The sequence below is a fragment of the Orcinus orca genome, chromosome 1 (genome assembly GCF_937001465.1).
Source record: "Orcinus orca chromosome 1, mOrcOrc1.1, whole genome shotgun sequence".
In the NCBI taxonomy this organism is placed as follows: domain Eukaryota; kingdom Metazoa; phylum Chordata; class Mammalia; order Artiodactyla; family Delphinidae; genus Orcinus; species Orcinus orca.
In genome coordinates, this window is record NC_064559.1 from 103,696,461 (window position 1) to 103,721,575 (window position 25,115).

General features: G+C 45.8%; 2 protein-coding genes across 16 annotated transcripts in view; both read left to right on the forward strand.

The window, feature by feature from the left end:
- The first annotated feature begins 4,676 nt into the window (after nt 1–4,676).
- On the forward strand, nt 4,677–15,442 carry RFX5 (regulatory factor X5). Of its 5 annotated transcripts, none has more exons than XM_049701939.1 (11): nt 4,677–5,064; nt 5,929–6,057; nt 6,306–6,339; nt 6,759–6,841; nt 7,326–7,445; nt 7,648–7,767; nt 7,909–7,990; nt 8,295–8,496; nt 8,732–8,832; nt 8,986–9,090; nt 13,495–13,946. In XM_049701939.1, the coding sequence occupies exons 1-11, from the start codon at nt 4,931–4,933 to the stop codon at nt 13,570–13,572; spliced, it is 1,188 nt and encodes a 395-aa protein (XP_049557896.1). In that variant the 5' UTR covers nt 4,677–4,930; the 3' UTR covers nt 13,573–13,946. The 5 variants fall into 5 exon arrangements, with proteins under 5 accessions (XP_049557896.1, XP_033271442.1, XP_049557892.1 ...); XM_033415551.2 differs by lacking the exon at nt 13,495–13,946 and adding an exon at nt 13,953–15,442 and having other exon boundaries at nt 4,678–5,064; XM_012538841.3 differs by lacking the exon at nt 13,495–13,946 and having other exon boundaries at nt 4,680–5,064; nt 8,986–11,513.
- A 3,539-nt stretch (nt 15,443–18,981) lies between these two features.
- Nucleotides 18,982–25,115, forward strand: part of PI4KB (phosphatidylinositol 4-kinase beta) — a 29,166-nt gene continuing 23,032 nt past the window's right edge. For 2 of the 11 annotated variants that reach the window (XM_033415538.2, XM_033415543.2), the window contains exons 1-2: nt 18,988–19,400; nt 21,338–21,589. The gene's annotated coding sequence lies outside the window, so the exon portion shown is untranslated. Of the gene's footprint in view, nt 19,419–21,337; nt 21,590–25,115 lie in introns of all 11 variants that reach the window. The other 9 variants (XM_033415549.2, XM_033415548.2, XM_033415539.2 and 6 more) reach the window with 9 other exon arrangements.

Genomic DNA, 25,115 nt, shown 5'->3' on the forward strand with positions numbered 1-25,115 from the left:
TTCCTGAGATCCCCTTGTCTTTGGGGGCACCGGGCCTATGACTCCTCCTCTGCCGACCCTCTGTATCTTGCACGGGAAAGTCCTGAAGAGGACCAGGGTGTGGGATGGTTATGATGACTAGTTCATACCAGTGATCACAGCACGATGCTAAGGGCGCCAGAATCTCACTTTTATGGCCAGACAGAACCTGAAGATTATGGAGGTGGTCGTCACAAGGAAAGCTGACAGGAAGGAAGCTGTCAATCAGTGTTCCTAAACTTTTTTTTTGTTTTTTAATTCGTGCTTTCTTTTAATGAACCTAAAATCTCACCCACCACCCCCAGGAGGATGTAATGTGCCCCCTCACACACAGGAGATACCTTAGACCCCTGACGTAGATGATGCCATCAGTTGAACACACTGTTCTGAGGAGGTTAGGTGTGTCACCTCCTACCTGGAAGACAGGAACATGATGGGGCAGGAGGGCTGGGAACGTCAAGGTAACCAACCCAACACACTAGGCCCTGGCGTTCTTGTTTCCTCACCTGGACAGTGTTTTAGAACCTTGCCCAAATCAGAGATGCCTCCTTTCTCTGCAGTAAGTCTTTAGTTGTTTATAAGAGGAATGGGATGGAAGTTTCAGGAACCTAAGAGACAGCAGCCAAGCAGTAATTCTAAGATAATTTTTTTTAATTTTTATTTATTTATTTTTGGCTGCGTTGGGTCTTCGTCGCTGCACGCGGGCTTTCTCTAGTCGCGGTGAGCAGGGGCTACTCTTCGCTGCCATGCGCAGGCTTCTCATTGCGGTGGCTTCTCTTGTTTCAGAGCGTGGGCTCTAGGCGCACGGGCTCCAGTAGTTGTGGCATGTGGGCTCAGTAGTTGTGGCTCGCAGGCCTTAGAGCACAGGCTCCATAGTTGTGGAGCACGGGCTTAGTTGCTCCATGGCATGTGGGATCTTCCCGGACCAGGGCTTGAACCCATGTCCCCTGCATTGGCAGGCAGATTCTTAACCACTGCCCCACCAGGGAAGCCCCCAAGCAGTAATTCTATTGACTTCTTTACTCTCTACCCAAGACAGTACCAAGTAACATTCAGGTATTAATCTACATTCTTTTCAGTCTTCCGCAAAGGTGTCTTTGTTTTAAACACTGGAGTAGTCTAAGACCCCCGAGATGGCCAGGCCTCCCCCAAGAATGTATTACACTTTCTTTCCCTTTGAGGTCTTTAAACATGCTCCCTGAAACATCTACCTCAACTCGAGTCCAATTCCCTCCTGCTGCCTTACCTGCCATCTGGGCCAGGTTGCCATTTCCCTGGGAAAGCCCTTCTTCCCTGACAGCTCCAGGTTAGGGGCCTCCTGCACTTTACCTCAGCATGAACATATGTCACATTATATTGAAAATCCCTGCTTCCTCCCAATACCCAGCTTGGATAGTAGCACATAGTGTGCCTTAATGAATAAGTGACTATAAAAGATGATTAAATTACAGGGAGCCTTGGGATTTACTGGGTCTTAACAGAAGTCTATCCTAGGTTTCTACCCTGTCCTTTTCAATAACCAAACTTCTTCAGAAAGAATTTGCCTTGGGACAAGCAAATAGTTGATGAGGAAAAGTCCTTTACAAAATTTCAGCTAGTAGACAGGAATGCATGGTCCTGGTGAGTCACCACGCCAGCACCCCAGGTGGTTAGGCCCCGGGGATCCGGCCCTGTGTGGAGGGGTAGGCATTAGCTCCCCCAATGTGTGAGAGCCTGTGGGAGCTGGATTCCATGTTCTGTCATTCCCCGGGACATCAACCACTGCCCCTAAATCGATGCCCACAACCCCAAAGCCCCCCCAACCTGACGCAAACACAAAACGAAAAAAACAACCAACCAACCAAACAACAAAGAATTTCAGCTAGTAAATTCAGAAGGAGTGACAGAATTTGGATAGTACCAATTTGTAACCTCTAATGACAATTGGATCCAGGCAATGATCATCAGTGGCTGCTAAAACCATTCAATGAAAGACTGAAATGGTGCTTCATAATGGATAGATCAGGCGACCAAACCTGAATACACTATTCAATCTTTACGTCACGAAAAGAGTTCCTCCTGTGACGCAATAGGAAGTACACAGCACCACCTATGAAGTAGTCTTGCCAAAAAGCCAAAATTAATCTGATGAAGCCTGCAGAGCTCACAATCAGTTTACAGGAAATACAGGAGACAGAAGAACAAGTTTTAAAATCCTAAAAACACTATAAAGGTGAAATCATAAAAATGCAGAATGTGGGAAATTCTATAGAGCAAATGACCGGTTTCCTCAACAAATAAATTGAGAGAGAGAGAGAGAGCATATAGATTAGAAAGATTTAAGAAACATCAACCAAAACCAAATGCAATGCAATGTGTGGACCTTGCTGATACTGATTTGAACATATCGACAGAAGAGTAGCCCCCACTCATCGCAACTAGAGAAAGCCCATGCACAGTAACAAAGACCCAATGCAGTCAAAAACAAATAAATAAATAAATTTTAAAAATATGTATTAGTAGGCAATGTATAATAGCACCTAAGAACAAATTCTGAATCCAGGCAGCCCAGTTCAGATCCTAACTCCATCACTAACTGTGTAAACTTGGGCAAATTATTAATCTCTCAATGCCTCAGTCTCCTTATCTGTAAAATGGGGATAATCTATCAGATGATTATCCTATCTGATAGAGTTGCTACAAGATAAAAATGTAACATATGCGAGGCCCTTAGAACAATCCTCAGCACATGTTAAGCTCTATATAAATATTTGCTGTTATGATGATGCTTATCAGGCAATTTTTATTGTTACTTCTCAGGGCAAGGACCATTGTACGTTATTCAGCTTTGTATCCCCAGCTCTTAGCATAACACCTGGTGTAAATGAATAGTCAGTTGCCTGTTTTTCCCATCTCTAACCTCCCCAGCCTCCCCACTCAACCTCACCTTTCTACAGTGCTGTCAAAATAATCTCCCTTACATAGCTATGATACTTTTTCTCCCTTTGCTAAAGCTTCCACTTATTCTCTGCCACCTGCAAATTCCTAAGCCAGCATAATTTACCCCAAATTCTTTTTCCAGTTAAAGTGCTCTATATTCCCCTTCATACCAAACAGTGGTGTTTGGGGTATCTTTCCATCAGTCTATACCCATATTTGTATCTGAGCACCTGCAAATCTATGCAGTCTAGAGCAGTGTTCAAGAGAATGGGCTCTGGGACTTCCCTCGTGGTGCAGCTGTTAAGAATCCACCTGCCAATGCAGGGGACACGGGTTCAAGCCCTGGTCCGGGAAGATCCCACATCCCACGGAACAACTAAGCCCGTGTGCCACAACTACTGAGCCTGCGCTCTAGAGCCCACGAGCCACAACTACTGAGCCCACGTGCTGCAATTACTGAAGCCCGTGCCCCTAAAGCCCGTGCTCTGCAACAAGAGAAGCCACCACAATAAGAAGCCTGCGCACCACAACAAAGAGTAGCCCCCGCTCAACGCAACTAGAGAAAGCCCGCGCACAGCAGCTCGCAGCAAAGAAGACCCAACGCAGCCAAAAATAAATAAATAAAGTAAATAAATTTATTTTAAAAACAGAGAGAGAGAATGGGCTCCGAAGGCAGACTGTCTGACTTTGGATCCTCATTCCAGCACTAATTAACAGTGTAACTGTGGACAAGTCCCTTCACCTCTCCAAATCTGTTTCCTTGTCTATAAAATGGAGGCAATAATAGTTCCTACTTCAAACCGAGGTGTTTAGCATTTGGTCTGGTATCTGGCACACAGTTAACAAATAAATTTTAGCTGTTATTAGAAAACCTTCCTGCCAGTATATCCTTATTTCCCCAACTCTGCGATCCTCTGGGTTCCCCCGCTACCCACAGAAGCTGGTAGTAGGGAAATGGAAGCTGCAAAGGGCGATGGTCATGAAATCAGGCAACACTGCTGTCCTCTTTACAAAAGCACAATGACGATGAGACTGGAGAACTATAAGTCAGGACTATAAATATACTGATAGTTTTGGGTGTAACATATCTGCTGTGCAAAACAAAATACTGTACTCCATTCAAAGGGTGGTTACCCTTGAGTCTGTGACCTCTGAAATTAGATGCACCGCGTGGTCTGTTCCTGCATTTTTCATGGCAGAGGGTTCATTGCTTTCATCTGATTCATGACCTTAAAAAGCCTTAACTAAGAGAGTGAAGAACCCTTGACCTTTCAGTACAATGTTCTCTGAGGAGAAAAAATTCATGTGGGCATCCAGCACCCCCCTGGGGAAGTTAGTCAGAATTCCAGTGTTCACTGACTGCAGAACTTTGGGGATGCAAAGGCATTAGCAACTCTTTGGAAGGAGATAAAGTACACTCGGGAAACCTAGGAACACTACGGGCACTTTAGCTTAACGTGGTACAGCTACTGAGGTTTGGCGGCCTCCATCAATGAGGAATGTGAGCCTGTGTTTGCAGGTTTCTTGTGAGTGTCTTCATGCGTGTTGGCTGGTGAGGGCTGGGGGGAATGGTTCAACTTGCTTTTCATCAAAAGGGGATAATGTGAGCTTACAGCGAACTTCCATCACTACTACCTATAATTTTCTAGTTATTTTATCATCCATTGAATCTTTTCTTCCTGTAGCTCTGACGACCGAAGGCAAAACTGAAACACGGAAGGAGAAAGCAAAAGCAAAGAAAGCTCCAGAAGGAGGCGAGCACCCGGTCTTTCGTCCTGCGGTCCCTTTAAGAGAAGAACCTCTTGGGACCGGCAGTCCCAACCGACCCCAGTTTTAACCGAAACCTAACCCGGACTTCCCCCTCTTGACTCAAATAAGACCAACTTTGGATTTTCCCTCCCCTATTGACCAATCAGATTCTGTTACCAGGCAGACTTTAGCTGCCGCCGGTGCGAGCCCGGCGCCTTCTGTCTCCGGGTGGCAGCAACAACCAATGGTAGAACAGGCCGTCCGAGTATCTAGGCAGATCGGGGCTGTTCCAGCCATTCAGAAAAAAGAAAATAAAGCAACGCACGAGCCCGCTGGGCCAGGACCGTGGGGCTGGGCTGGAGTGAAGGTGGCTGCGAGGTAGTTTCTCTTTCTCCCTTACCTTTATTGTTGCTTGTGTTGGAAGGCGACTATTCAAAGGTAGGGAGGGCGCAATATGAGTTGGGAGGAGAGCAGAAAAAGATTTTGGCTGTATTTTCAACTGCTTCTTCACCCATGTGCACGTGCCCCGAATCTGGGACCCCATTCCCCCAACCGGGTTTCCTACGCCCAGCCCAGGAGTTCCGCTACCCTGAACCCCTCACTTTGCAGCAACGCGGGATTGAATGGAGGGGGAAGGGAGGGAGGTGGGGGCGCGCATCAGGATGGGATGTTGAGGGAGATGACGTAGGGGCCGGCGACGTGGGGAGGGGGAGCTGCGGGGGAAGCCGTGGCGAGATTAAGTAATGAGAACTTGGGCCCAGTTTTTTCCAAGCCTGGAAGGGCAGAAAATGTTCGTATCCTTTCTGACCTCCCAGGCAAATTCAGTGGTGAGGAGCATATTAGAGAATTAAACAACTTTGTCTTGTGGTTGTTATTGTTGTTTTTGAGGGGAAGGAGGGCAGTATGGGGTCAGAGGCAGAAATGAAATTTTCTTTCTAACGTGGATTCCCAATCGCCCCTATCTCTTCCTTTACAGTTTTCCACATTTAGGAGACTGCAGAAAGGTGGGGCAGATAGAATGGAGATGGCAAAGATCTCTGGGTATATATGGCCCTGGAGAAGTAATGGAATAATTTCTAATTTTTGGAGAAGGCGAGTTTTAGAAAAAGACCACTGGGGAAATTTGGAGGCTTTCTTTCTGTTTTTCTATCTTCCTGGGTAGAGAGATGAGGAGTGCCCTGGGGCCTTGGGGCGGGGTGGGGGGGAGTTAAATCTTCTTGTCCTGTCTTCTCCCAACTCCAGCCCTCATGCCGGGATGGCAGAAGATGAACCTGATGCTAAGAGCCCAAAGACTGGGGGAAGGGCCCCCTCAGGTAGTGCTGAGGCAGGGGAACCCACCACCCTCCTTCAGAGGCTCCGAGGTACCATTTCGTAAGTACTCATCACCACCTCTAAACCTCGTTCCGGACCTGGGGATAGATCCCTGTAGCACTTCACTTCCTCTGTAGATGATCTCCCCCTCCCAAGCAAGTGCATCTGACCAGGGGAGATTCTTCATCATGGTAGCAGTACTTGAGCACCTGCTAGGCTTTTCAGACCTCGTCCTCTCCCTGGCAGTCAGACATAGGGATGGGGAAAAATCTTGTGTATGACCTCCAGCTTTCTCCTCTTCTCCACAGCAAGGCCGTGCAGAACAAAGTAGAGGGAATCCTGGTGAGTATTCTGGGGAAGAGGGCAACAGGGAGACAGAATTGGTGGGAGATGAGGATGGTGAGGATATGGGTAAGAAAGGTTTATGCAAGTCAGTGTTGTCTACCCTGTCAGAAGATAATTGGCCTTGCAACTTCCTAGCACTTTGACCTGGAGCATCTCACTTCATCTCTGTGACCTCTTGTGTAGAAGCCCAATAGAAATAAAATCAGAGGTGGTCCCCTCCGCTCCCCTTCTCACCTTGGTAGCCCCTAAGGGCTCCTCAGGGCAGAGTGAACGCACAGCCTCAAATCATTTCTAAGGTCCTTTGTCAGCCTGCCAGTCACTACGTCAGCTGAACTTTTTAGTGAGGATCAGAGGGTCCTACCTTGGGTCCTTCTTGGCCTTATTATTTCTCCTGCCTCTGTTCCTCCCTACCTCAGCAAGATGTACAGAAATTCTCAGACAACGACAAGCTGTATCTCTACCTTCAGCTCCCCTCAGGGCCCAGTACTGGAGACAAAAGGTAGGTTTGGTGCTAGAATTTTAGATATCAGAGGTTCTGATTCTTTTTTTTTTTTTTTTTGCGGTACGCGAGCCTCTCACTGTTGCGGCCTCTCCCGTTGCGGAGCACAGGCTCCGGACGCGCAGGCTCAGCGGCCATGGCTCACGGGCCCAGCCGCTCCGCGGCATGTGGGATCTTCCCAGACCGGGGCACGAACCCGTGTCCCCTGCATCTGCAGGCGGACTCTCAACCACTGCGCCACCAGGGAAGCCCAGAGGTTCTGATTCTTAAAGAAAGGCTCCCTAAAAAGGGGCAGGGTGAATAGGAATCCTCATAACAGTATCCTTAGTGGGGAAGAAAAGTCCCTCACCTGCCTTGGTTTACCAGGGAAAGGTGGATTCTGGATGAACTGATTCAGTCCAGCACTACTGAGGTGATAATCTGGATAGAACCAGGGCAACTGTTGGGATGTTAGTAATACTTGTCTCTTTTACTTCTCTTGCAGCTCAGAGCCAAGTACACTCAGCAATGAGGAGTACATGTATGCTTATAGGTGGATCCGCAACCACCTAGAAGAGCATACTGACACCTGCCTGCCAAAACAAAGTGTTTATGATGCCTATCGGTGGGTGGATGGGGGGTGGGTGGGATGGGGGGTGGGTGGGATGGTGGGCACAGGACTACCCCCTCATCCCTGAAGAGCTCCCTGCCTTGATAGAGCCTGACTTCTTAAAGGGTTTCCCAACCTTCATCCCCAGGGACCCTCTGAACCCACTCCCAAACCTCCTTCTCTGAGTATCTTCCCACTCTGTCCCCCACGCACTCAGGAAGTACTGTGAGAGTCTCGCCTGTTGCCGCCCACTCAGCACAGCCAACTTTGGCAAAATCATCAGAGAGATCTTCCCTGACATCAAAGCCCGAAGGCTTGGTGGCCGGGGCCAGTCCAAGTATCCTTGACTGGAGAGGTTGTGCTAGAGGACCTGGGGAGGAAAACTTAGTATGTGAAGGGACAGGACTGGAAACAGCCCAACCTTTCTAAGGGGCTTGGAGACCCCCATGTGTTGGTTGCCCCTTAACTTAAACGTCAGATATTGTTACAGTGGCATACGAAGGAAGACCTTGGTGTCTATGCCGCCCTTGCCCGGACTTGACCTAAAGGGCTCTGAGAGTGTAAGTAACAACCCTCCAACTGCACTCTTCTCTCCAAGGTAGAAGTCAGAGGACTTTGGGAGATGTTTTGAGGCCTGACACAGCCTAGGTCATTCTGCACACAGTTTCTGGGTATATAGGACATGCCCTTCTGCCTACCCTACAGCTGAGGCAGAGGAGGGAGAGAATTTGTGGGTTTCTGGGATGGGTTGATAGAGGCTACTCCCATCCCTAGTCTGGTCTTACTTATGGTCAACACTGTGTCTGAGAGGGGTGGAGGGTCCTTTGTTCAGAGTGTGATTGGGCGTGTCCTTCCCCACTGCAGCCAGAAATGGGCCCAGAAGTAACCCCAGCACCTCGAGATGAACTGGTTGAAGCAGCCTGTGCCTTGACCTGTGACTGGGCAGAGCGAATCCTGAAACGGTCCTTCAGTTCCATCGTTGAGGTCGCCCGCTTCCTGCTACAGCAGCATCTCATCTCTGCCCGATCTGCACATGCCAATGTGCTCAAGGCTATGGGGCTTGCTGGTGAGTGGACCCCCTCTTATGTTCTGAGAAACCCTCAGCCACTTTCAACCTCAAAGGCCCTCCCACATCCTAGGATAGAGACACCTTGGATTTGCCTTCTATTCCTAGAGAGCCTTCTAGGACATACCTTAGACCACCTTCTTTCCCCTGCCTCTACCAGTCAGTCAATCAGAATCGCCTCCCTCCTCCATTCTGTTTCCTCCTCACCTTGTTACCTTTTCTGGCACCTCTGCAGAAGAGGATGAACATGCCCCTCGGGAACGGTCATCTAAATCCAAGAATGGTGTAGAGAATCTGGAGGGCGGAGCCCATAAGAGACCAGAGAGACAGGCCCAGGTGAGGAAGTTGATGCCCTTGACCTGGCTCCCCTGGGTTGGGGGTTTAGTATATCCTTCACCCAGTGGGTCCAGTACTTTCTCACCTCCTGTGTCTGTACTTCCTCCGCTGTCCAGTCTTCCCACTTTTTGTGTTCTTCTCTTTACTTTTTAGCCTCCTAAGGAGCTGGACCCCCGGGCTGGGGCTGGCCTCCCAGCACGCGGAGAGCGAAAGAAGAATGTAGTGGAGAGCCCAGCGCCAGCAGCCAATAACCCACAGGTTAATGCCCTAGTGGCCCGGCTGCCTCTGCTTCTCCCTCGGGCCCCTCGCTCGCTTATTCCACCAATCCGAGTCTCTCCACCCGTCCTGGCCCCCAAGCTTTCTTCAAGCACTCTGAAAATGGCTACACTGCCTCTGCCCCCTAGAGCTGGGGGACCCCAAGCAGCTGTGCCCATCATTAACATGATCTTACCAACTGTTCCTGCTTTGCCTGGACCTGGACCTGGGCCTGGGCCTGGGCAAGCTCCACCTGGGGGGCTCACTCAGCCGAGGGGCACAGAGAACAGGGAAGTGGGCATAGGTGGTGACCCGGGACCCCATGACAAGGGTGTGAAGAGGACAGCTGAAGTACCTGTGAGTGAGGCCAGTGGGCAGGACCCACCAGCTAAAGCAACGAAGCAGGATATAGAGGATACAGGAAGTGATGCCAAAAGAAAACGGGGGCGCCCTCGAAAAAAATCAGGTGGAAGTAGGGAAAGGAATTCTACCCCTGACAAGTCAGCAGCTGCTGTGGACTCTGCCCAGTCCTCAAGGTTACCACTGGAGACGTGGGCCTCTGGAGGGCAAGGCAACTCAGCTGGAGGGTCAGAGAGGCCAGGGCCAATGGGAGAGGCTGAGAAGGAGATGCTTGCCCAAGGTCAGGCGGATGGTGCTGTTTCCAGAGGAGGAAGGGGCCCCAGTTCCCGGCATGCCAAAGAAGCAGAAGATAAAATTCCTCCTGTCACCCCGAAAGTGAGTGTCATCAAGGGCAGTAGAAGCCAAAAGGAGGCTCTTCATTTGGTCAAGGGAGAGGTAGACACTGCAGCACAGGGTAATAAAGACTTAAAGGGGCATGTGCTTCAAAGCTCCTTACCCCATGAGTGAAAAGACCCCAAAGCAACACCCCCATGATAGGTATGTGGGGAAGAGTGCTACGTTAACTCTACCTGTCTGCCTAGTAGAGGCCCTTCTTTGCACTTGCTTCTCACTTGGCTCTTCATTCTCTTCTGTATAGACAGCTGAGGCACCCTGTCTTGCATAGTGCCTGGTTCTTGCCTCTTACCTTTCCAGCTCAATACCCTTGGCTTTAGAGTCACTAATAAATCTGTACTGACCATCTTACCTGGATCCCTGTGCTATCCTGTGGAAATATAGGGATGGAGTATGATGAATGTATAGGTTAGGCATCTTTCCATTTTAAATCATAGAAAACCTAACTCAAACTGGCTTAAAAATAAAAATGTATTGGCTCATGTGACTGGAAAGTCCAGGGGTAGTGCTGGCTCCAGGTAAAGCTGATCCAGTGGCTCAGTATGTCTCTAAATACGTGATTGATTTTCTTCCCCTACTGTTCTACCTTCTGTAGGATCAAGCCTGGTCCACCTCATGGCTGCCAGCACTCCTAGGATTACACGTTTTCCTCATTTATGTCCAGCCAGAAAGAGAGGGCATCTTTGTGCCAGGAATTGTAGCAAAAGCCCTAAGATTCACTCTGGTTAGGCCAGCCTGGGTCACATGCCTGCCCCTAACCAATCACTGTGGCCAGGAGTTTGGTAAATGCTAGTTTGCTTATTTATTCTACATCATGGACTGTACCTTTTGAAAAATGGGCAGGATCAGCCTCCTTAGAATCACATAGATCCCTAAATGGAAACTGGGAGTGGGGAGTTCCTGGGGAGACAGCTGACACCTAGCCACTGCTATGAAGTACCTGTGGTTTTAGCTTGCTAGGCTGAGACCAGCTATACCTGCTTCCTCTTTTCCAAATAGTCTTGCATTTTCCTTACTGCAGCTATAATCTCTTTCCTCTTGTTCCAGTCTCAGAAGGAATGAGAGGGAAATCATTCTTCTTTAGGGACTATCTCTTTAGTCTCGTTTAGATGACAGTCCCCTTTCTTTACATCTCAGAGATGGATATCCTTCCTTTTCCTGTTTCCAAATTTTAGGTTTCTTCTCATTCCTGCTTCCCTGTCCCCCACCCTACTGCCTCTTTCACCATGTAGAGTGAAAGATTTACTCCCTAGTCGTTTTATTAAATTCATTCTGTATCCACCAGGTGTCAGTCTCTTGTCATGTACGTGTCAGGACTTAGCCAGGATTGTGGGGCTTAGGCTATGTGTATGGAAGGGGGTAGCTGCACATATCAGGGAGCACCAGTAGGAAGGGAATCCAGGTATGTATTTGGAAAAAGCAGTAAACCAGCTGAAATTACTTGAGGACCTACTGTGTCTTCTGCATAGGGTAGCTTCTGTCAGGGATTCTCAGTTTTCTTTCAGGGAGCCTTCATTCATTTGTTCATTTATTTCCACAGTTGCAGATTTTTAAAAATTATAATATGTAATGTTTGATATCTATAAAGAATATATTTAAAATGGATAAATTATGAAGCATAATAATTAAATGACCCATCACCCAATTTGTACATTAAAACATTAGAAATACCATTGAATTTCTTGTGTTCTTACCCTGTCCTATCCTTCTGCTTCTCCCTAGAGGTAACCACTATCCTTAATTTCATGTTTATTAATTACCTGCCATATATATATATATATATATCTATCTTTCCATATATGTATATATTCTTTAAAAATGTATTGTTCAGTTTTGCTTTTTAGCTTTACAAAATTTTATTCCCTAATACTCCCCTGTGGTTTGCTTGTTTATTTCACTTAACATTATTTCTAAGATTCATCCATGTTGTTGTAGATAGCTATTATTTGTTCATTTTTATCCATGTAATATTTCAAGTGCATAAACCACAATTTACCCATCCACCTATCAGTGGACATTTGGGTTGTTCCCAGTTTTTTGCTGTTACAAATGATGCTGCTACTAACATTCTTGTACAGGTTAGTGCCTTTGTCTTTATTTTTATTTATTTATTTATTTTTTGGCCATGTTGGGTCTTCATTGCTGCGTGCAGGCTTCCTCTAGTTGTGGTGAGCAGGGGCTACTCTTCGTTGCAGTGCACAGGCTTCTCATTGCGGTGGCGTTGAGGAGCATGGGCTCTAGGCACGCGGGCTTCAGTAGTTGTGGCACACGGCCTCAGTAGTTGTGGCTCACGGGCTCTAGAGCACAGTCTCAGTAGTTGTGGCGCACGGGCTTAGTTGCTCCGTGGCAAGTGGGATCTTCCTGGACCAGGGGTCAAACCTGTGTCCCCTGCATTGGCAGGCAGATTCTTAACCACTGTGCCACCAGGGAAGTCCCAGTGCCTTTGTTTTTAGTAAGATTTCTAAGATGGTTCCTTTGGTCTGTACACCCTCTGAGTTGGAGACTGTTCCCTCTTGTCTCATTCTCTAGAAGGGTTTACATCAGATTGAAATGAACTGTCCCTTGAAATTTTGATAAAACTTACTTGGTAAGCCCTCTGAACCTGGCATTTCTTTGTGGGAAATATTTTAACTATTGATTTAATTTCTTTAATAATTGTAGGCTATTTGGGCTTTCTATTTCTTCTTGAGTCAATTTAGGTAAAATGTTTTTCTAGAATTTTGAGCGTTTTATGTCATTTTTTTTTAATGAAATTTATTCCATGTTCCTTTTTGCCTCTGCTCCCTGGGTAGTTGTGTCCTCCTTTTCATTTCTTCTGTTTACTTGCATCTTCTTTTTTCCCCCCTTGGCCAACTACACCAGACATTTATTTTACTTGTCTGATTTTAGCTGCCACTTTGGGCTTTGTTGATCCTCTGCCTTATATATTTGTTTTCCACTTCATTAATTATGAATCTTATCTATAGTATTTCCTTCTGCTTTCTTTAGATTTAATGTTAGGTTCTTTTACAACATCTTACTTTTAATCTTAATTTTTATCTAATTAATTTTCAAGCTGTCTTTTTTCTATTATAAACTTTGAAAGACCCACTTCCCTATATTCTCCAAATTTTTCTGTTTAAAGTATTTAAATTATTACTTAGTTCTAAGAATATTTAAATTACCTTTATGACTTTTTTGATTCATGATTTAGAAAAGTTTTATAAATTTCCAAAATCTGGATATTTAAAATTTTATCTTTTTGATACTGATTTTCAGTTTAATCACTTGTGCTTAGAAAATGTGGTCTCTATGATACCAATTCTTTGACGTTTGTTGGGAGTGTTATTTTATATTCTGTAACTTATCTTGGATGTCTAAATCTGTTGTTTTGTTTTCTGCTGACTCCTGCCCATGGCAGTTTATTTCCTTGTATATTTTGTATTTTAGTATTTTGAGGTCCTATTTTGAGCTCTTAATCTTAGATTAAGATTCCTTAATCTAAGGGAATCCAGTAGGCCTAAATTGGGTGTACTTTCCTCCAGAGAGGATATGCATTTGTTTCTGCCAGGAGACAAAGGGTACTCCTTACCTGAGACTGTGTTAGCCCCTTCAAGAGTCCCAATTTGGGCTTCCCTGGTGGTGCAGTGGTTAAGAATTTGCCTGCCAATGCAGGGGACACGGGTTCGAGCCCTGGTCCGGGAAGATCCCACATGCTGCGGAACAACTAAGCCCGCAAGCCACAACTACTGAGCCTGCATGCCACAGCTACTGAAGCCCGCGCGCCTAGAGCCCGAGCTCCACAACAAGAGAAGCTATAAGAAGCTTGCACACCACAACGAAGAGTAGCCCCTACTTGCCGCAACTACAGAAAGCCCACACGCAGCAACGGAGACCCAACGCAGCCAAAAATAAAATAAAATAAAATAAAATCTATCTTTAAAAAAGAAAAAAGGGTCCCCATTTAATTCAGGAGTCCCAGGTTTTCTCCCCTGCTTTGGCCAGGTCCAGGGCTTAGCCTCTGTTCACAATAATGATACTGGCATTTGTCCCCAGGGCAAGCCAGCTTCTCCTACTGCACGTTACTCATCCTTCATAAGGTTTCAGCTCAATGTTATTTTTCCTTCCTCTAGTGATCTCTTCTACTTTCTGATGAGGACAGCGATGTGCTAAACATTATGTTTGCTGGAATTTATCCAGGATCCAGTTGTATTCTAATGGGAGAGCCCTTTTTCTTCTCCGTGCTGCCAGAAGTAGGAGTCCATTACTGTGGTTTTGACATTTCCCTTCTTGTTTTTTAAGACCTAGGCACTTGTTGGAAGCTAGTTGACTTAGGCACTGTCTTCAAGTCAATAGTGATCATAGCACAGTGTGAGTTATGTTAGCAGTAAGCACAGAGAGCTATGAGAGCCCAGAGGAATAGCATATAGATCAGAAATGACTTCCTAGTAGAGGTGGGTAGGACAAGTCTAATTCATAAAGCAAGGACAGAACAACAGAAGACATGGTAAAAAGAACTAAATCATGATCCTCATTCTGCTGCATAAGAGGTGTAAATTCAAAGAGATTGAGTAATTTGGGAAGCCTTCATGGAAAAGGTAGGCTTGAGTTAAGCCTTTAAGGTAAGTAGAGCTTAAATAGATAAAAAAGAGGAGGGCATTCCAGGAAAAGCACGGGTTTGGGGATAAGGGACGTGAGCAAAGACATGGCAGTACAACCCAGTAAAGACACCTGGCAGAAGGGATGTGTGTGAACAAGAGTGAGAAACTGGAAGAAGAACACACAACCATTGAATGAATGGTTGAAAGTTACCCATTGATTGAATGAATGAATGAATGAAAGGTATGAAGTTTGCATTAGAGGATGGAGGAACTGAAGTCAAATAGAACCAGCCAGGCAGCTGTTGCCATTATCCACGTGGGTGGAGATGAGGGACTGGACCAGGCTGCTGACATGTTAGAGATCATAGGCATATCGAAAAATAAACCACTGGTGCTAGAATAGATAGAAGCATCCAAGGAAATATTGCCCTCACCATGACTGGGTTTGGGGATGCATCCATTCACTTTGGGAGTCAAGACCACTGGGTGATTTTGAGATTATATGAATTTTAGGGGACTTTTAAGTAGCCTATTTTAAATCTTTACCCTATTTTAAAAATCTAACATGAAACAAGTTAATCTGTAGTTCAAGCAATCTTCAGTTTATTAGATGAAGTGTTAAACTAAGGTTTGGGGGACTGCCTACTGCTTCCTCCCTACCATTCCCTATTCTCTCCCCAATACCCTGTTCCCCACTCCCATTGTTGTCTTTTTTCATTTTAGCCGTATCGTAAATTGTTAGAGGTAATTTATAGTTTACTGAAATTTGAAATAATCTTTTGCTATTAAACCAAGTCAAACTCAATATGTTTAGTCTATGGCCTCAAATAAATGAATTTATTGTTTATTTTTGTGGGTAACAATCAATTTTCTTAATAAAATCAAAGCAAATACCACATGCTAAATGGAGGAATTAATGTCATTATATATTTGTCTAAGTATTTTGTCTCATGTTGTGGTTCATCAGTAGGCCTAAGTCCTTTGTCTAGGATCATCCTGGCTGGCTGCACCCTATGAGGTAAAGCTAATCTGAACATATATATATATATATATATATATATATATATATATATATATATAAAATGCAGTATTTTTTTAACATTTTTATTGGGGTATAATTGCTTTACAATGGTGTGCTAGCTTCCGCTTTATAACAAAGTGAATCAGCTATACATATACACATGTTCCCATATCTCTTCCCTCTTGCGTCTCCCTCCTTCCCACCCTGCAGTATTTCTTAAGAAATATTCATGAAGAAGCATTTGCTTACTGGAAAGAGCATGAATTCAGTTCAAAGCTTTACCAGTTTCCATATGATTTTGAACACTTAGTCCAGTTTTTTCAAACAGGAATCAAAAATAGATCGCAACTCATTAGTGGGTTGTGAAACTGATTTAGCAGGGTGCAAAACAGTGTTTTTAAAAAGTGAAATAAAATAGAATAGAAAATATCAACATGCATTGACTATAGTAAGGGTAAGTATTGTTTCATGAAACCTTTATTTCAGTGAAGACATGTGTATGTGCTCTTCAGTGGTCCTGATTATAAAATCTATTTCTTACTGTGGGTTGAAGTAAAACAGTTTCAAAAAACAATGACTTAACCATTCTGAAGCTCAGTCTCCATAAAATAAAATCTCTTTCACAGGGTTGTAAGGAATAAATGAGGTAACGTTTGTATTCATACACAGTAGGAGCCTACAAGCAATAACTGCTAGTAGCTTCTTTTTCTTTTCTCTGAAAAAAAGCCCATAATATCTATGGTTCGGGAGAAAAATTACTCTTTATAATTTCTTTAACCATAGGGGTGTTTAAAATATAACTGGAGCTGTATTATGACCTGGGTCCTCTAGTTTTACCAACTTTTGATGAAGAAGCCAACTTCTTTCCCCAGTTTGATGACATTTAAATAAATAAATAACATTACTTGACGCTGTTGGTACTTTCCTGCTCTCACACCCCAAGGTGCCACATGCGTACATGCTTTCGCACCAAAGTAAGAGGCTTCACGTGCATACAGGACAGTATGGGGTTCCTATAGAGTCGCCATGTACATGGGTCATCCATGTACAACCATCTATACCTGTAGCAGCTCCCTGGGACCTAAGATAGAGGTAAGTGGTGTTTTTTCTATCGAAAGAGAATCTAAAAAATAGTTTCAGTGTGGTGAGAATATTATAAATGTTATGCTTTTAAATTAAATATGGGAAACAGAATAGCATTCAGTTTTATAATCTGACAAGGAGACAGGAGAAAAGAAAAGCAAACAGGAAGGGAAGGGAATAATTTAGTCAAAACATTTGTTTGTAAATATTTTATTAATTCATTTAAGAAAGATACTATTTTCCCAGAACAACTACGACAACAAACAATCAGACAATTGGCCCTGTTCTGCATTTTTGGAAATTTAATGCTTGACTGGATTCTCGTATCTGCTTCTGCATTCAATCTGTTGCTGTATCAACAAACATAAACATTTTTTCCTGTGGTAGAGACTAAGGATACAGCTAGGATACAAAGATAAATCCTCTCCTGCCTTGAGGAGCTCAGACTAGAGGAGGTTGGAGACCCAGAAATAGAGGGAAACAAAGAAAATTCCAAAAGAAGGCAGAAAGACAAAGTCATAAAGAGATGCACAGAAATTTACACATAAGAGCCCTTAGAGCTATGAACACAGAAAACTTGAAACAAAATCTTCTACCTAATAATACTGTGTGAGTGTGTGTATATGGGGTGGGGGTGGGTCTCAGTTAATAAAGGACTTATAACTGCTGTAGCTACAAAAAGTTCCTACTTAGTTTGAACAGAGATGTTACTGGAAAATAAAAAACTTCCTACTATAAAAAGTAAGCTTGTCACATCTCTTTTTACAGTGTTTCAAAAAGCCGTCTTACAGCCTTTGGGATCCCTATCCCTTGAGGGGATGGATGTGTGACATTTTAAACTCTAGGGTAAACCAGGGTCATCACCTCTCCATACTTGCCAGACAGCCGACTGGGAGCTGGCCAAGAGCTGCTTGGCCTGACAGATGGACTGGTGATTCCCCACGCCAGACGAGCGGTGACAAATTTAAACTATCTTTGGCACTCTTGGCCTCTTTCTCTGCTCATCTTTCCTTACTGTACTCCTGATTTAACCTAGCTTATCAACTTGCCCTCCCATGATATGAGCAAATTCCCTTCAGGATGCTCTCTCCTCTTTTTTCTTTGGCTGGATCATTTCTAGCAACTCTTCTTTGAGCTGGCTCACAGTATTTCTGAGAAACCTTTCACTCATTCATTCATTCATCATATGCAGAGTGGCCTTCTGTATTAATTAACAATATGTTCCTTCAGCAATCAGGTACCCCATTTGTTCTACTTTTGTACATACTGCACGTTTTACACAGGTATTTTCAAGCTATTAATCTTTATTCTGCCTCCCGAACACTGAAGCAGTGATCCTCTTTCCTTTTGTCATGTATCCTATATTATTGTCCCAATAATAGTAATATAGTACTATGTATAGTAGTAACCTGTACTCTCTTTTAATCCTCACAAAATCCTGTAAAGTGTTAATATTCTCGGATCCACTTTGCAGACACAGAAACGGAGGTTCACAGAGGTTAAATCAGTCATTCCAAATCAAACAGCCTTTAAGTGGCAGGGAAGGTGGCATCCAGGATCTGGGCTCAAACAACTAGCCCCAATGTAGAATATTAAGTAAGGCCCTGTGAGGGTTGGGACAGAGGTTCTGACGTAAAGGGTTCCTAGTCAATAAAGCTATCTGATAAATACACAAAAGCAACACCAGAAGTCCATTTGCGGGGCGTATTTTTTATTTGTTTAGTTTTATATGGTTTTGTTTCGTTTGGAAGGAGTGATTATGCCCTCCAAGCTTTTTTCATTTCACTCACCTCTCCCGACCTGGCCCTGTCCAGCCCCTCCCTGGCTGGATCGAGGTCCGGAGGCTGGAGGCCGAAGGCTGCCCAGGCAGGTGGTGACCTCGGAGGCAGAACCGCCACCTCGAGTCGCGCCGCTAACGGCGAAAGACTGACGCTTTTGGACCGCGCCATTCCCCCCAAGCGATAAGGGGCGTAATCTTGCCATCGTCCTTAAAGATGAGTAGGAAAAGGATAGTGAAGGTGACTATTTTCCCCGCCTGCCCTTTGTCTTTCTGCTGTCCAGCTGGATCCCCAGCGTCCATCCCCTGACCTGATTTACTTAAGGAAGTCGTGTGGAATAACGGAGGGGGAAAGCCATTGATTGCAATTACGGTAACTCGGTTGCTAAGCCGAACGGGCTCATTTACATATAATTTGCATGTTCCTGTGCTTTCTGAAGTACGCGATAAGTCTGCACTCCTCTAACAGGGCACCCACGCCCGCCTGCCACACTGCCGCTCTCTGCTCTAGCCCGGGAGCCCCTTCCCCTTATCCAGCAAATTTTACTTCCCTTTCGGCTTCCTTAGCCTCGCGAACACCTCCTCTTAAGTCCGCCTCCCAAAGGTTGGCCCCTCCTCCCACCCGTAAGCTCCTCTCTCCGTCTTCTCCTCCCTCCCCAGCTGCCAAATATCTCTTCCCCGCCCCCTTCTCTATTTCTGAACAGGCATGTTCCAGGCAGCTCACCCGACTCCCTACATTACTATGGGATCAGTAGGGTCCTGAGCGTCGAAGAAGCAAGAAAGCATAGTCCACGAGGAAGGGCCTGAACTCAGAAGAAAATCGAGATCTGCTGGGGATTTTTCTTTTTTTTTTTGGTCTTGGTTGTGCGAGGGAGGAAGAAAAAGTTGTGAGGCCCGGTCGAAAGTGAGGCAGCGCGAAGGCCCCCTCAGGCGGCGCCGAGGGCAGCCCCGGCAGCCGGGGCCTGGTGCAGCCGCCGCGGCCGCTGTCAGGGAAGCGCAGGCGGCCAATGGAACCCGGGAGCCGCCGCTGCTGCTGAGGCGGCGGTGTCGGCAGCCCGACCCCGACCGCCCGCACCCCCTCCGCCGGGGTCCCCCGGAGGTGAGCTCCTCCTACCCCGTGAGTGCCCCCTGCCCTGTGTGTGAAGGGGTCCCTCTCCCACCCTGTCCCGCACAGCGTCCCCCGCCCCCACACCTGGGTTTGACTACAAAACTGCCCTCCCGGTGGCAGCTGCACCCTGGGTTCCTTCTCCACCCTTTCTTCCCAAGCCTGGGGTCCTCCTCTGCTTTTTGGCTTCCTCTTCTGTTTAGCTCCTCCCTCTGCCCGGGGATTCCCCCCTCCCTCACTCTTATCCCTGTTGCCGCCGTCCCGAATTATTTTAAGTCGTCAACCCTTTCCACATCACGACGCCTTTTATAATGTCCATCCATGCTGTCTTTCCTCGTTGTCTGTGCTCCAGCCCCGAATCTTTCCATGGCCTCTGCCTTTACCCCTTCTCCTATTTTGTCCCTTTCCTCCGATGTCTCTATGCCACCCCAGCACTGGGTTCCCTTTTCCCTGATCTAAAGATTGTGGCCCTCTCTTCCTCTGCTGCTTCTAATTCCGTTACCCCACTGCCACCCACCCACCCAGCTCCTGGCTTCCAAGAATTGTCTGTTCCCTTCTCCTGAAGGGATCTAGGCTCTCCCCATCATTCCCAAAGTACTACTTACATTCTCCTTTGACCTTAAGCCTTACCCTTCTTCTCTGGAGTGCTTTATGATTCCTGTAACTTTCTTTAACTTCCCTCTACCCTTCCTCAATTCCCCCAACCTCTGGAGGTTTGTTTCTGTAGAGGAGAGATCTGACAGTGCCCCTTCCCATTCAGGATTTCCAACTTCAACACCTCCCTCGAGTTTCAAGGGTTTTGCTGATCCTTGTGACACTTGGTTCTGTTTTCCCTATGGTCTTTACGTGTTCTCTGTCATACTCTTTACCTTTACATACCACTTATTTCTGGATCAGCTAAACCTTGAGCTAAGAAGAAAATGTGTTGGGAGGAAGGGGAGCCTCAGCTGTCTCAGGCTTTTCTCTGGACAGTAGGGTGTTTCTGAAGGATGGAGCAAGTTTAAAAGAAGTTCCTATCAGATTACACTTCGTTGGAGGAACGAACAGTCCTGCATGGAAACTGAATGAGGTTGTGAGAAATTTTGTTTTGGATTATTTAATTTTAGGCTTGTCTTAAAGGGATCACAAATTGAGTCTCCTCCCCTCCTAAGAGGAATCAGTTTACTGTCTGTGGCTTCGCTAGAATGGTTTTGGTTGATTCCTTAAGAGTTTAGGCCTGGAGTGGGGTTGGTCAGGGGGTAACTGGGAAAAGGAACATGAGACAATGGAAAGAGCTTGTATATTCAGAATCAGGACTCCTGAGTTCAGCATGTGACTTCTTCACTTGACCTTTAGAATGACTTTTTTTGGGAAAATGGTCCACTGTATAGGCATCAGTGCAGTAATAGGATGTGGGTTGGGGGAAAAAATTAGACTTATTTGTTTACAAAACATTCTGGGTTCCTCAGACACAAGGTATTTATGAGTAGTGATTTAGTTGTTCTGAGAATTTCCTTTCATTCTGGTCTCTCTGTTGGGCCTTTCTAGTCTTACAACCATGGGAGTAAATCAGTTTGAAAGACAAGCTCCAGGCCAGCTTCTTTCATCTGCCTTGCTTTTCTCCCCCACTGCTGTAAGTTGCTGACCACCTTTGCTGTTCCTCTTGTACTTGAGCCATAACTCCAGATTCTGTAGATGGAAAGTATGTTTGTGGGAAAGTCCTTTGAAGAAACTGGCTGGAAAAGAAAACTTGGAGTGAGTTAGGCCTTAGGAAACTAGTTGCTTCCTTGTATGCCATGTCTCTTGGCCTGCGATAGCGAAGAGAGCATATGAAGTTCCATTCATCTTCCTACTCTACGCCTGTTTGAAAGTCATCATGCTGCCTCATCCCACTTCTCCCTTTGTCTCCCTCCTCGTTAGCCGGTGTCCAATCTCATAATTCGCCTTTTTAGGAGCAGCTTCACTCCTTGGAAGCACCCCCAAAGAGAAGTCATATTTCCCCTAGTTTCCCTGCTTCCTTCTCAGCGCTGGGTCCACACTGCACAAGAACATGTTTGTTGAATGCCATCTAAAGCAGCAAATTGAGATTCTTTGATTTGGGGAAGAAGTTTGAGTGGGACCTCTCAGTAACTGGCATGAGACAAGAGAGGGCCTAGTTCAAGTGCATTTGGAGCTTGCAGCAGGAAGGAACAATTCAGAGAGAGGTGAGTGTACAGGTTGCTTTCTTTGCCATCTGTCTGTTACAGCAGGGGCTCCCAGAGCTGGCTTGGGCTGTCTGGCTGGAATCTGCTTATACCAGCTCTATAGTCCTGAACAGAATTCTCAGCCTGATTCAATATTGACTTAACTACCCAGAGACCACTGCTCTCCCTACCCTCCTGTTGGTAGCTTGAGAATGCCCTCTCCCCTGATGCCACCCTGCCTTGGGGCCTTGGGTAAGTGTTTACCTGGTTCCTGGTAGGGCTTGAGCCTGTTTGACTGCTCGGCTCTTTGTTTCTACAGGGAGAAGGTTGTACTCAATCTCCGTGTTTACCGTTAAGGTTAAGGGGGAAAGATGAGCTCAGACCTCCTTAAAGAAAGGTTTGAGTTAAACCTTGAGACGTGAAGAGGAAATTCTCAACCACAGAACAGGCAGCTTAGGATGATTAGGAGTCTCTTTAGAAGAGCAACTTCTTTTAAAAATTACTACTGAAGGGCTTCCCTGGTGGCGGCAATGGTTGAGAGTCCGCCTGCCGATGCAGGGGACGCGGGTTCATGCCCCGGTCTGGGAGGATCCCACATGCCCCAGAGCGGCTGGGCCCGTGAGCCATGGTCGCTGGGCCTGCGCATCCGGAGCCTGTGATCCGCAACGGGAGAGGCCACAACAGTGAGAGGCCCGCAGACCGCAAAAAAAAAAAAAAAAAAAATTACTACTAAAGGCATACATGCATTTGAACAAATCCAATTGTACTTAAAGAGTTTATAATGAAAATCAATACTCCCTTTCCCTTCATCCCTACTCCTAGAGTTAATGTCTTAATTATTTCAGTGTTTCTCTCTGACAGTTATTGCCATAGCCTTAGATAAAATGCTTGTGCCTTTGTTTCTTAGTTTATTAATTGTTACAAAAGAAGATTGCACTTTAGAAGATTCACACCTCTTGCTTATATATTGTCATTTTTATGTCTACCGGAAGCCTGTGTAACTTTTTTTTTTTTTTGGCTGCGTTGGGTCTTTGTTGCTGCGCTCAGGCTTTCTCTAGTTGCAGTGAGTGGGGGCTACTCTTGCGGTGCGCAGGCTTCTCATCACGGTGGCTTCTCTTGTTGCAGAGCACGGGCTCTAGGCGTGCGGGCTTCAGTAGTTGTGGCACTTAGGCTCAGTAAGTAGTTGTGGTTCATGGGCTCTAGAGTGCAGGCTCAGTAGTTGTGGCGCACAGGCATAGTTGCTCCGCGGCATGTGGGATCTTCCCGGACCAGGGCTCGAACCAGTGCCCCTGCATTGGCAGGCGGATTCTTAACCACTGCACCACCGGGGAAGTCCCCTGTGTAACTTTAAATAACATATTTGAATCTTCTGTTCTTTCCATTAACTTTTAGTAACCTCTCTTAACTCTACCTTGTAGGATGAAGATATTGGCTCCACTACTCTTTTTTCCAATTCACATGATCCATCTCAAAGGGGTCTTTTTTTTTTTTTTTTCCAAAGGGATCTTTTAAAAGGAAGTGGAAAATTGAGCTCACCTATCCGCTTGGAGGCAGAGTACTAAATTAGATGATCTCTTAAGGGTCATTCTATGAAAATACAGAAACATATAAAAATGTGAGGATTGGGGCTTCCCTGGTGGCGCAGTGGTTGAGAGTCCGCCTGCGGATGCAGGGGACATGGGTTCGAGCCCCGGTCCAGGAGGATCCCACATGCCGCGGAGCGGCTGGGCCCGTGAGCCATGGCCGCTGAGCCTGCGCGTCCGGAGCCTGTGCTCCGCAACGGGAGAGGCCACAACAGCGAGAGGCCCGCGTACCACAAAAAAAAAAAAAAAAAAAAAAAAATGTGAGGATTGATCTGAAGCAATTGTATTTATCTAGTTCATGGAAAAAGATTTTAAGAAGGGAGTGGTGATTAACTGAGTGAGGAAATTGATTTGGGGCTCCTTATATCCTGTGCTACCAGAGAACAATCCACCAAGTCCTTTAACGGAGGCCATGGAGGGTTGTTTGCCTAGAATCTTTTGAGGTGATGAGAGGCAGGAAGCCATGTTAAGTGATAGCATTCCCTCCCCCCGGAGTCTTCTGCAGACATTTACTTAAATGCTCAGTCACAGAACACATGCATATGTACCCTCTCTATCCTGTTTCACTGCTGCTGTTCTCTGCTTTGCCCTGAACAACCCTCTGATGCTCAGCTGAAGATTCCCTGCATTGCCCAGACATAACGTGTGGAGCCAGTCGGTTTTCAACATGCCCCCCACACCCCCCAACACACACCCCTTTCCTAGAAGCCAGCTGCTAGTCTGGGGCGGGTTGGCCTCTTCAGTTCCCTTCCAGTCTCCCTGGAAGGCCAGTTTAGGCTCCCAGTGTGAAATGTGGAGCCTCAGTTGTCTGAATGTCCTTGAGAGCCGTAGGAGTCATTTGATCCTAGAGGTCTGGATTTCCTTCTCTTGTGTTTTTCTTGTTCTCTGACTTATAAGGGGAAAGGTGGTGAATACAGAAACTGTTTCTTCCTTTTTCACTTTCTAGTCCTTTCACTCTCTTTAGAATAGTTACTTATCAAAGCTATATTTTCTTTGCATTTGAAAATGAATGAATTGATGTTGAGGACCATCTCTGGATTTAGGTTTGGGAGAATCCATTTCTTATTTCTTATTGCCTAAATTGCTAAATTTCCTTCAACTCCTCCTTTTCCCCATGACTTGCTTCAGATGCAGGCAGTTCCTGAGGCTCAGAAAGGCCAGGAGGGAGGCCTAGCTCCAGTTTGGTAGTTTCTAGTGGCAGAGCTGCCTATACCCGAGAGGAGTTTGGTTTTCCTCCTTCTCTTGACATTGTCTGTTCCCTGGATAGTAGAGGCTGCCAAATTGGGGACCTGTTCTATTCAGCGGGAAGTCCCCTGAATACTGTGATGTGGGATTTCTAACTGAGCCCTGGAATAAAAGAAATGATGGTCTCCTTTCCTTCCTTCCTGGTGCCAGTAATAATCCCAATTGTGACCATTTCCAAATCTTTTGTGTTTCCTAGTGAAGTCTGAGATGCTGTTTGTGGAGGATGTCTGAACTTCATTTCCCTTGCAACTTTTGAAAAGTGGATTTTTAGGAGCTTTTGGTGACTTGGAAGTCTCTGGAGTAGAGGAAAAGAGAAAAATGTGCCAAGCATAGAGAGATTGAGAAAAAAGAGTTGGTTGTATAAAGTGATTGAGGCTGTTGTGTGAGTTTCTAAGCAGACCTAAAAGGTAGTGGTCCCAGTTGAATTTGAGTGACCCTCTGGTGCAGAGTGTCCTACAAAGGTGCGGCAGGGAATGACTAAAGCTTCCTTCTTATTATTCCTGTGCAACCCATAGTTGCGAGTAGAGACAGATCCGCACAGGCAGCCATGCTGGTTCTACTGCTCAGAGGGCACTGCCTAATTTGGGAGAGAGCATAGTGAAAGAGTTGCCACCTTTTTGCTGATCCCAAGCTCAAAACTGCATCAGAGAAATTACATTTGGGGATGAACTTCTTGCTTGACAGAGTTAGGAGAAAGATAAACCAAAGTAGCCATTTTT

Bases quoted from the DNA above. Each gene is read 5' to 3' on its own strand.
- RFX5 (XM_012538841.3), top strand. From the start codon at position 4,931: ATGGTAGAACAGGCCGTCCGAGTATCTAGGCAGATCGGGGCTGTTCCA. The intron at 5,065-5,928 runs GTAGTTTCTCTT...TCCCAACTCCAG, and splicing joins GGAGTGAAGGTGGCTGCGAG to CCCTCATGCCGGGATGGCAG. The intron at 6,842-7,325 runs GTAGGTTTGGTG...CTTCTCTTGCAG, and splicing joins CCCAGTACTGGAGACAAAAG to CTCAGAGCCAAGTACACTCA.